The 11,675-nt window shown below is 41.5% G+C and overlaps 1 protein-coding gene across 1 annotated transcript in view; it reads left to right on the top strand.

Annotated features, from left to right (window-relative positions):
• The window catches only part of pspc1 (paraspeckle component 1), a 20,053-nt gene extending 12,182 nt beyond the window's left edge, over positions 1-7,871 (top strand). The window contains 6 exon segments of the mRNA XM_023978055.3: positions 3,980-4,004; positions 4,007-4,036; positions 6,497-6,499; positions 6,502-6,550; positions 6,552-6,636; positions 7,241-7,871. Of these exon segments, the coding sequence (XP_023833823.1) occupies positions 3,980-4,004; positions 4,007-4,036; positions 6,497-6,499; positions 6,502-6,550; positions 6,552-6,636; positions 7,241-7,477 (429 nt within the window). The 3' untranslated portion in view covers positions 7,478-7,871.
• Positions 7,872-11,675: the final 3,804 nt, after the last annotated feature.

Below are 11,675 nucleotides of genomic sequence, written 5' to 3'. Positions count from 1 at the left end.
TCAATCCGGTCCTGGGCGTAAATGAATTATAGCTTTCTCTAACAATCAAATATACAGCTGTTTTAGGAACCGCATCAATACATCTTCACTTTACAACTTTGACTACTTTTATAAAAAGTTAGTGTATGAAATCTTTAGTCTGCTTTTCAATCTGAAATCAGAACAGCAATATCAAATTAAACACTTACTCTAGCTAACCATGGCCTACCTATCTAAAACAGTCACTACTGCAACGTAGACTACTGCTACTAGTACTTCTGGGCTACTTACTACTACCTAGTCTCCCACTGAAGGCTACTATTCACTATTTTTAAATCAGTCACGCCCTCTACTACACCGAACTTACATTTTCAACACTAACAAACTTCTAAACTTCCACCACTAGGTGTAACATATTCATCACCCCTATTATAGCCTAAAACTTTTCTAATTCCTTTTGAGTAAAAGTGTTGTAGTCTGAGTGTATTTACTGTATTTGTAATGAAATATGTGATCGAACTCCCCACACGCCAAAGTAATAAGGTTTTATAGTTGTCTATCATAGTATGGGCTTTGGTAGTATGGGCTTATCAGACTAGATATTTTAACATTTAACTTGGCTATAACTTCTTCACTTAAGTTAAATGTTTTACATTTCTTCAACTACACAAAAATACTTTCAAAGACCTAAAGCAAGTCCCACAATTTTTTGTTAATTGATAATTACCTTCTAGTTACTTTTTAAGATAAAAAATAAAAACTAAATTTTAGTTATATTTTCTGACTTACTAATTATTATCATAAACATTTTGCGGAAATTGTTCCAGGCAAAAGACCTATATACAATATTCTGATCCATACTCAAGATTTAATTCAACAAATACTGTACATTTTTGTTTTGTTTCTCTCGTTTAACAGTTATTTTTCTTTTTTGTCTCTTGCATTTAATTAACTCACACTTCTATTGAACACAAATCGTGCTCTTCACGTAGATATGTCACGGTCATGTTAATTAACATGACCATCATTTTACTTCGGCTTCCCTCCATATTGCAACCGCGTCTGTCTTCCGGCCATACCACTTTTTAACAAATACGTGGTGTATTAAGGAACTATTTTCATCTCTTAGCTGAAGTGTGACGGTGGTCCTCATCTAATGCAGTTTATGTGTGTTTCTTAAATTCGTGTCACCTTCTCTCGAACGTTCTCTGTTCTGATTCTCTTCGTGCCGGATCTATTTTCCTTCTCTATTTCATTGTAATATATATACCTTTATATGTCCCCAAAACTGCACTTACGCTCTCGTCAACCTCCTACACACTTTCAGCGTCGGAGCCTCGTCTGGCCGGTGATTTTGTGGACTGTCTCTGGCTGCGCTCCCTGGCCTAGAAACTGACCATGCGTTTGTCTGTTGATAGAATTTGTTTCTCTCTCTCTGGTAGTGTGTGGTTGTTGTGTCTGTGTGTGTGTTTCATGGAGAGCTGGTTGTGATGTAGTAGTGTGTGTTGTACTATTAAACTACTTCAAGTGCTTGTCTTGAGGGAGTGTTGTGTGTGTGCAGCATGTCGTTTGCTGATGGAAACGTGTTATTTTTTCGATCTTCAATGCTGGAAACATTTGCATTATTCCAGGTAAGTATAATTCAGGTGGGACACCTGTAAAACTACAATAACTAGAACACAGTTTGCCTGCAAAAGTGTGTGGACATGCAGCTGCCGAGCTCCCGCGTAATGTTTTGGTTATCTGACCATGGTATCGCTATCACCTGACTATGGCTTCTTTCAGGCTCGTTTCACCTTCCCATACTTTACTCCTGCTGCTGAAATGACTGATTTTTTTGAAGGATTTTTAGTGTCCATCCTCTCATTAAACTATTTAATGTACATGATTTGAATATATGTATATTAATAATGGAATATATAATATTATGTACTATTTACCCATGTTTACTTTTGTTTTAGCTGGCCAGTTTTAACAAAATTCACAGGAAACTCAGATTTTACAACGTATATCTTAAGACATTTTGGACTAGGAGGTGTAATTCTGTGGTTCTGCATGTTTCCCTGAATTTACCTGGCATCGCCGCTGGGATATTTTTAGAAAATGCAAATAGGCTCCTGGACTTCAACTCTCCAAACCCCGCAGATCCTCAACACTGGTGCCCCATCAAGGGTGCATTCTCAGCCCTCTCCTGTACTCCTGTTCACCCATGACTTGCGCGTGCCATGCACGGCCTCCAACTCAATCATCAAGTTTGCAGATGACACTACAGTTAGGCTGATTAATCAACAACGACAAGACGCCTACTGGAAGAGGTGAGGGCCCTCGGAGTGTGGTGTCAGGAAATATAACCTCACATGCTCATACAGTGAGCAACCTAAAGACAAACAAAGAGCTACGGGTTACCTTCAGAAACAGCAGAGCGGAGCACCCCCCTAATTCCACATCGACGGGATCAGTTACGATCGAGGAAAGTGGTAAGTTTTATAGGTACATCCTCGCGAAATAACATCACAGTACGAAATGCAAATGGTGTCCACCTCACCAGCACTAAGCAGATCGGTGAAGAAGCTGCCTCATGCGCCGCTTCAACCTAGGGAGGCTGAAGAAATTTGTTGTCTCCGAAACACTCACAACACGTTTTACATAGTGCCATCGAGAGCATACCTGTTCGGGCTGTAGCACCGACTGTACGGCAATGTCCGCCCACAAACCATAAGGCTCTCCAGAGGGTGTGACGTTTCTGCCATAACATATCACCTTGGGCAAACTTACCTGTCCTCTCAGGACACCTACACCACGCCAGATTGTCACAGGAAGGCCCAAAATGATCGGATCAAGACAAACAATACAACCGACAACACCTGTTCACCCTGTTAGTTCATCCAGAAGGAGAATCTAAGTACAGGCATCCAAATGCTAGACCAGAGACCGTGAAAAAACACTTCTATCTCCAAGGCCATCAGACTGTTAAAACAGCCGTCACTAAAATTGAAGTCGGCTGCTGCCAACATACTGACTCAGAATCTCTAGGCCCACGATAATAACCTTAAACAAATTGAGTAATAAAGGGTGATTACACTAGCCATTTTCTATCTGTAACTCTTCTGACTTTCACAATATAACGTAGCACACAGGACTATACTGTATGTGTATCATATTTGTATGATGGTGTGAGTGAGCTAGTTGGGAGGATGTTGAGTGTACTTGCATATTATTTGTGTCTGTGAGAGTGTGTGGGGGGGGTTGAGTTGAGTGATGATGTGTACTTACGTGTGTGTGTGTATGTGTGTGTGAGAGAGCGAGCGAGTGGGGGCATGTTTATTGCATGTCCTTTATGATAAGATATTTTCTGTGAGGGGGGGTCAGTGTTGATAATGTGTGTGCTTTGTACAGCTTCATTTGTGAGTTTGTGTAGCGTACATATCTTTTTGTGTACTAATGTTTAGGTCGTCTGAACATCAATGTGTGGAGGGGATTTGGGGATTTATCTACTTCTCAATCTTTTCTCTTGCATATTTATCAGTAACCCTTATTCCTCTATTAGGCTGAAWTTACCACAACAAGGTCACTTCATTGTTTGATCAACTTTGGACTAAATCCATGTTATATTTTGGCTTGTCCCATATTAAGTTATATACTCATCACATACAGACCAATATTGACTTTTTTTAGATGGYCCTTGAGAATCCATACTGGACACATAAGTAACTTGTTAAGCATACCTAGGAACTCAGATGTTCATTCCGTATGTACTCCTCTCACTAAGTTCTTACACATCCAATACAGTATCATTCCACACACAGCTTTTGTAACTCCTCTTCAGGACTTTTTCTATCACAGTTGGGAGAACATTATTAACCTTATTTCCCTGGCTGTTGCTTATATATCTGTGTGCGTGTGTGGATGTGTGAGGAATCATCCTACACATGTCCTAATGGTCCTAGTAGTTATTGTCCATAAGGTTTACGGGTGCACCACTCTTCTTCACTTCTTCCAGAGAGAACAGGAAATGAGAATGGGTGAACTGGCCCTCGTGGAGCCATTAATATGGGAGGTAGGGTCATAACGATGACTCAGCACTGACTGGTCCATGAACAACCATAAATTACCCTTCCCCCTTTCGGTGTCCTACAGATCTAAAGGAACTGGGAAGGTGTTGGCCATATGGCTAGGTTTGTGAAATTCTGGTAACTTTTCTCAATTCCCAGGTCTGGGATTCCTGGAAAGCCTGGGAATTTGGGGAAGGTTACTGGAGTTTGCCGCCCTGCCATAAGGCAGAAGTTCCCCCTAAAGAAGGCTAGGTGGTGCCACCGCCATGTTGTGTGCACCGGCTAGTTCCTTCAGGTCGGCAGACATTAAAGGGCTAGGAGCAGGCTAGGATATATTGTGAGGCTCTGAACGGGATGGGCTGTGTGAGGCTCATGGTGACTCCTTCACCACTTCATGATGTAACCGCGGGCTGCCTCCCTCTCATGATGTGACTGAAGTACTAATCTACTGGGGAATATGCTCATGTGGCGTAGTCTGAGAACATGCTAATTATGTTTTTGTGTCACTGTTAGATATGTAGTGAGAGTGACTAGGGTGTAAGTGTGTTTTGGGGGATTGGGAGTGACTAAATAATCGTAGGGTTTAAAGTTATCCATCACTGAAACGATTTCCGTCTGATTAGATATGTGAGTGAGAGTGACTAGGGGTAAGTGTGTTTTGGGGATTGTGAGTCTGAAATTATCGGGAGGGGTTAAAGTTATCCATCACTGCAAACGATTTCCGTCATGGATTTTTAAAATATATATATATTTTTTATGACTAAATGATAACTCGGTTTTAATACATGCACAAAATTATCCTCTTTCCTTTTGTTTTCATTAAAAAGGAGTTTTGCAGTCGATCTGAGTGACTTAAATTTCAGTCATTGGATTTCTTGTTTTTTTTACCCTGATTTGTGTGGAGAAACTGAGTACATCAATTCGTAGAAAGTCATGTCTTCCTTTTTTAGTGTGAATTTTACATGATGAGTTCACTACTTATGATCGTTTGTTTATCAGGTCATTTGTTATTTAGTCAACTGGTTGAAGGAAACCATTGTTTTCTTTAGTTCTGAATGTTTTATGTAACTTCACTTTTGCTCTTTCTACAAACCTACTTGTTTATCGTGCCACAAGATGAGGCCCAAACCGAACAACATTTCTAGCTTGAGGGTTTTTAGCAAACATTTTGTATCAGCAGTAGCCACCATCCCAACACTGGTAAACGTTCTTATCTACAAGCTTAGAATAAACCTATCCTTTGTTTGTTTTACATTTTATGTGTGTGTATGTTTACTACTTACAAACATAATGGCGTGCTGTTTCAATGAGATGGTGGATTATTCTTTTTTTGGGGGGGGGGATTATCTTTTTGGGGGGGTCTTTTGCAGTATCATTTCTGTGTACATATACCATCTAGGAAAATGTATTCTGTTCATTTCTAGCAGTGGTGGGTGGGGTCAATTCATAACTAATACAGCTCTGTCTCATTTAGTACCTAGAAAGCCTAATGAACTCTACTCGCGTTTCCATTAGTAGTTGATGCAACATTTTCTATCTTTTAAATGTTTACATTTTATTTTTTATTAAATGACTGTCATCCTACTGATGCTTTTAAAGACCTGTATCGTATGGCTTGAATGTGGATGGGTTTGGTCGTGGTTGAATATCTGGCAATGTGTGATGTGCAGTCACGGTTTTTAACCTAGAAGCAGAACTGGGTGATGGCGTTCTTTCGCCTGAAATCAGAAATTCAACCAGACTATCTGAGGCTCTCACAGCTTGTCCCACATTGCTATTTTACTGTAATGGAACTCTTACTCTGTTGATTGAATGGTATGATACACTGCTCCTGTTCCCAATGACCTGTAAATAGTCTGTTGTAGGCATCTATCTGCTAACGTTGGTTTTTGGTTGTTCGCTATATAAATTAATCAACTTGACCAATTTTAAGGCATAGCCTAATGATTACAGGTGCTGTAGACTGTTAACCTGCCATATGAAATCGTTAACAAATTATGTATGTTTTTAAAAATATTTTTTATATATATATATATACAAACAAAAAAAATTGTAACATGCAACAATTTCAAATATTTAACTGAGTTACAGTTCATAGAAAAAAATCTCAATTGAAAAATGTATTAGGCCCCAGCTCATGTAACATGGGACCAACATTTTACATGTTGCGTTTATATTTTGTTCAGTGTTATATCGATATGGATATCTCACCACAGACTAACAAAATGTGATATGTTTTCAATTGTTTACCACCGGGCTCAATTTTTGACTTATTTTTCCCTATCAAACTAGGAAAATGAAACATTTGACACCTACATAATTGCATTGCTTGTGTGACCAACAACACAACGTTAGCTAGCTCTGTCAGCCCTGAGAGATTTTTACACCACTCACACAACAAACAGTGCACACGGGGGTGATGTGGGTTTATCCAGTGACCACGATCTACGTTGTTTTGCGTGTAGATGGGTTAACCCCGCCTCTGTTGCCGGGGCCAGTGTAAACCAGGGACCCCCCTCAAAGAGGCAGCATAGCACGGACCAGCCACCCCGAGGGAACTCCAAACATGGGCGCACCAACACTGATGCCAGACAATGGAGCCATGGTAATGATGCGCTAAGATGGGCGCTTACTCTCAACCCTCCAATAACTGCTCTCCTTAACCTGCTCAACCTTGGTACTGAATAGAAACTGCAGTGTATTGTTCAGTTTTAACCAGTGGTGAGAGGAGATGCCAGAGGCTATTTAGATGCTGCTTATGGATATTACATTCCAAGGTGTTTTGCCGTGACTTTGATTTTAAAGTTTATGGTACAATATTGTCCAGCTGGTCTTTTCTGGCATCTTTTCCCTTACCATTGCATATCTTTAATCATGATATCATAGTATCTCGTGGTGGTGATTAGCAAATTGAGGTTAATAATAACATTTACTCCCCTGACTTCACTGTTCACATCATGAGGTTAGTGCGGGTTAGGAAAGGGATTCTCATAGCTTATATCAGCTCTGCACCCATAACTAATGGATTGATTCCTCTCTCCCTCTTCTGACTCTGSCCGGAACTCCTCTGCTTGCCTACTTTGACGTTCGGAACGCCTTCTCATTGCCTCGCCAAAACGAACATTGTTATTGAATATCCCTCCCATCTGATTCTTCTGCATCTGGACTGCTCATAATATCTCCACCAACCCTATCCCTTTACACTGTAGCTGCGCACCGATAGGTTCCCCCAGGGGGCTCCTAATCAGATTGGTTCGTCCCCCATGAGTGGCCGTCCAGGTGTTGAGTCCCCTCAGCAGCAACAGGCAGTGGGGGCAGGGCTTATGGGGGCAGGGCTTATGGGGGCAGGGCCTGGGCCTGCAGTGGGGGGGCCTGCAAGCTTCGGGAGGGGAATCCCCGTTGTGGGAAACTATGAAGGGCCTAACAACAAACGTCGCAGATACTGATTGTGTTATTATGTTTACATTTTTTCAACGGTGTACCCCAAGGCTCAATATTTGGATCTCTTGCTTTTCCTTTTTCATTATGTAAAATAACTGATTTCTTTTCTCGTCAAATGTTTGATTTTGTTCTTTTAATTTGGGCTGATTATTTCCCTCAGCTTCTTCATGTGTCCCGAATGTTGACTGAGGGGGAAAAAATTACTTTTTTTATATCACAAGCCAGGCCCAGTGTTGATGCAAAAACACAAATCTTCAATGTTGGCCACCAAAGGCCAATATCAACTGTGATGTATCTTGATGTAGTCAGGTCTGTAGGTAAGGTTTAGGCCAATATTAACTGTGATGTATCTTGATGTAGGCAGGTCTGTAGATGGCTTATAAACTTCTGTATGATGTCGTTTCTTGCTTTTTGCTATCAGTATCCTATCCTCCTGTTATTGTTGTTTTCAGTAGTTCCTAGTAACAATACGTGAAGACCTGCATTGCCTCTGCAATGGTTAGCTTACTTTGATTTCCTCCCATCCATGGAATGTATTTCAGGTACAGTACATCCTGTAGTAGTTTGTTTGGCTAACTGCAATAAAACTGTGAAATGCCATTTTGTGAATACTAAGTTGATTGAAGTTTTAAAAAATACCTATTTTGTAGCCCCTCTCTCTCTTGCCTTTTTCGATATTTTGGGATTTTCTCACCCTCATCCTTGTTTCAAGTATTGTGAACTCAAATTAATCTCTTAATTTTTCAGAGCAGAGAGCCAAAATTATGTCTGTGTAAAACATACACAGCCTTATGTTGTCACCCAGAGTCACATTTGTTTATTTGCAAGCTATAGCACACAATATTTTACAAAGCTAGGTTTTAAAGGACCATAGCGTTTAGTCTGCTTCGTGTTTCCTTTTTTCCAAGGAGAATCTGATATCGCGATACTGGTATTGGTACATCACTATTGGGTGTAATTGATCCTCAACCAGGCAAAATACRTATATCGGATATTCTGATCAATACACAAGTTTTTAATTTGAACCAATAGGATACTCTACATTTTGTTAGTCATTTCTCATTCTTTTTCCGTATATTTAAAGTTTCTTGCATTTTAATTAACTCAACATTATAGACAAACTTTTGTAATATTGTCATGTGTTATGTTAATTCACATGACATTTGAATATCCCATACTCGTGCACTTACCTCTACTCAAGAGCGAGAGAATTTGTGTTGCCGTGTGTGTGTAGTAACATAGTAAAATCATGTGCTTGTCTTGAGTGAGTGTTGTGTGCAAGCATGTGTGATGAAAGTGTTGGTGATCTTCAATGTGGAACATTTGCATTATATTCCAGGTAAGTATTTTCAGGTGGAAGCTGTTTAACTACAACTACATGACAGTATGTGGACACCTCATGAACATCTCTTCCAAAATCATGGGCATTAATATGGAGTTGGTCCCCTTTGCTGCTATAACGGCTTCTGGGAAGGCTTCTCACTAGATGTTGGAACATTGCTCGGGGACTTGCATCCATTCAGCCACGAGCATTAGTGAGGTCGGGCACTAATATTGGGCGATTAGGCCTGGCTCGCAGTGGCGGGTTCCAATTCATCCCAAAGGTTCGATGGGGTTGATGTCAGGGCTCTGTGGGCCAGTCAATTCTTAAAAACCCGATCTCACAAACCATTTTGTATGGACCTCCTTCATGCACAGGGGCATTGTCATGCTGAAACAGGAAGGGGCCTTCCCAAATGTATTTATTTTGATTGAATATCCAAAACATACAATAATACTTGCAGTGAAGACGCTCAACAACTACACCACACCAGTCATCCAACAGACTCCCATTCAGAGCGACACACACGAAGCATCCAGGGTCAGCCCCTGCTCAAGGGCATGTCAAGATCTCCTGCATCCTGCATGTTGCAGTTCGACTGCATGGCTCTATGATTGGGCAGGAGCTTTTCTCCTGGCATCGCCAAACCCAGATTCGTCCGTCGACTGCCAAGGTGAAATTGATTCATCACTCCAGAGAATGCGTTTCCAACTGCTCCAGAGTCCAATGGGCTTGCGAGCTTTACACCCACTCCGCCAATGCTTGGCATTGCGCATGGTGATCTTAGGCTTTGTGTGGCTGCTCTCCATGGAAACCCATTTCATGAAGCTCCCTGACGAACAGTTTGAACTCGTAGTGAAGTGTTGCAACCGAGACAGGATTTTGCTACATGCTTCAGCACTCTGGGTCCGTTCTGGGAGCTTGTGTGGCCTACCACTTTGTTGCTCCTAGAACTTTCCATTCACAATAACAGCACTTACAGTTTGACCGGGGCAGCTCTGGCAGGGACAGAAATTTGACAAACAACTTGTGTGGAAAGGTGGGATCCTATGACGGTGCCCACGTTGAAAGTCACTGAGCTCTTCAGTAGAGCCAAACATTTATAAAATGGCTATGGAGATTGCATGGGTGTTGCTCATTTTATACACCTGTCAGCAATGGGTGTGGCTGAAATAGCCAAATCCACTACATTTGAAGTGTGTCCACATACTTTTGTGTGTGTAAATTATGTGTGTCTATAACTTGACACAGCGATAAAACTACTACGATAAGTGAATGCAACCGGTGAAGGAATTAGTTAGTGCCATCCTCTTAAGTATTTAATGTAACTCATGATTTTGATATAGTATGTTGTTTAATTTATGTTAGATGGCCAGTATTTTTTTTTAAATTCAAAAAGACATCATATCTTGCAACATCTTAAGACATTAAATGTAGATTTTTGGACTAGGTGTATTCTGTGGTGCTGCAATGTTTAGAATGTTTCTGATTGAAATGAAATGTGTAGAGCTGACACTGTTCCCTATTACATGTTACTGAATGTCTGTTCTAAACCATGCTTTTCTATCTGTACCTCTTCTGACTTTGACAATATAACGTAGCATACAGGACTATACTGTGTGTGTATTTGTATGATTGAGCGAGTGGGGAGGATGTGTTGAGTGATAATGACGTGCACTTACACATGTTTGCGAGGGAGTGGGGGCAGATTTAATGGCATGTCCTTCAACAAGGTGATTTGTGATTTTAGTAGTCTTGTCAGGCTGACTGCAGGAATGTCCACCAGAACTGTTGCCAGAGAAATGAATGTTCATTTCTCTACCATAAGCCGACTCCATTTTAGAGAATTTGGCAGTACGTCCAACCGGCCTCACAACCGCAGACCATGTGTGACCACTCCAGCCCAGGACCTCCACATCCGGCTTCTTCACCTGCAGGATCGTCTGAGACCAGCCACTCGGATAGCTGATAAAAGTGTGGGTTTGCACAACCGAAGAATTTCTGCACAAACTGTCTGCACAAGCTCATCTGCATGCTCGTCGTTCTCACCAGGGTCTTGACCTGAATGCAGTTCGGCCTCGTAACAAATCAAAGTTTGTTTGTCACGTGCACTGAATACAACAGGTGTAGACCTTACAGTGAAATGCTTACTTACAGGCTCTAACCAATAGTGCATAAAAGGTATTGTGAACAATAGGTTGGTAAAGAAATAAAACAGTAAAAAGACAGGCTATATACAGTAGCGAGGCTACATGCATACGTACAGTTAGTCAGGCTGATTGAGGTAGTATGTACATGTAGATATGGTTAAAGTGACTGCATATGACYAACAGAGAGTAGCAGTAGTGTAAAAGAGGMGGTGGTGGGTGGGACACAATGCAGATAGCCCGGTTAGCCAATGTGCGGGAGCACTGGTTGGTCGGCCCAATTGAGGTAGTATGTACATGAATGTATAGTTAAAGTGACTATGCATATATGATAAACAGAGTAGCAGCAGCGTAAAAAATGGGGTTAGGGGGGAGGCACACAATACAATGGTCCGGGTAGCCATTTGATTACCTGTTCAGGAGTCCTTATGGCTTCCGGGTAAAAACTGTTGAAAGCCTTTTTGTCTAGACTTTGGCACTCGGTACCGCTTTGCCATGCGGTAGTAGAGAGAACAGTCTATGACTGGGTGGCAGGGGTCTTTGACAATTTTTAGGGCCTTCCTCTGACACCGCCTGGTGTATAGGTCCTGGATGGCAGGCAGCTTAGCTCCAGTGATGTACTGGGCCGTACGCACTACCCTCTGTAGTGCCTTGCGGTCAGAGGCCGAGCAATTGCCGTGCCAGGCAGTGATGCCACCAGTCAGGATGCTCTTGATGTTGCAGCTGTAGAACCTA

Source organism: Salvelinus sp. IW2-2015, linkage group LG32 (assembly GCF_002910315.2).
Source record: "Salvelinus sp. IW2-2015 linkage group LG32, ASM291031v2, whole genome shotgun sequence".
Classification (NCBI taxonomy): domain Eukaryota; kingdom Metazoa; phylum Chordata; class Actinopteri; order Salmoniformes; family Salmonidae; genus Salvelinus; species Salvelinus sp. IW2-2015.
The sequence above is the reverse complement of the archived record's forward strand: the minus strand, read 5'-3'. Positions and strand labels throughout refer to the sequence as shown.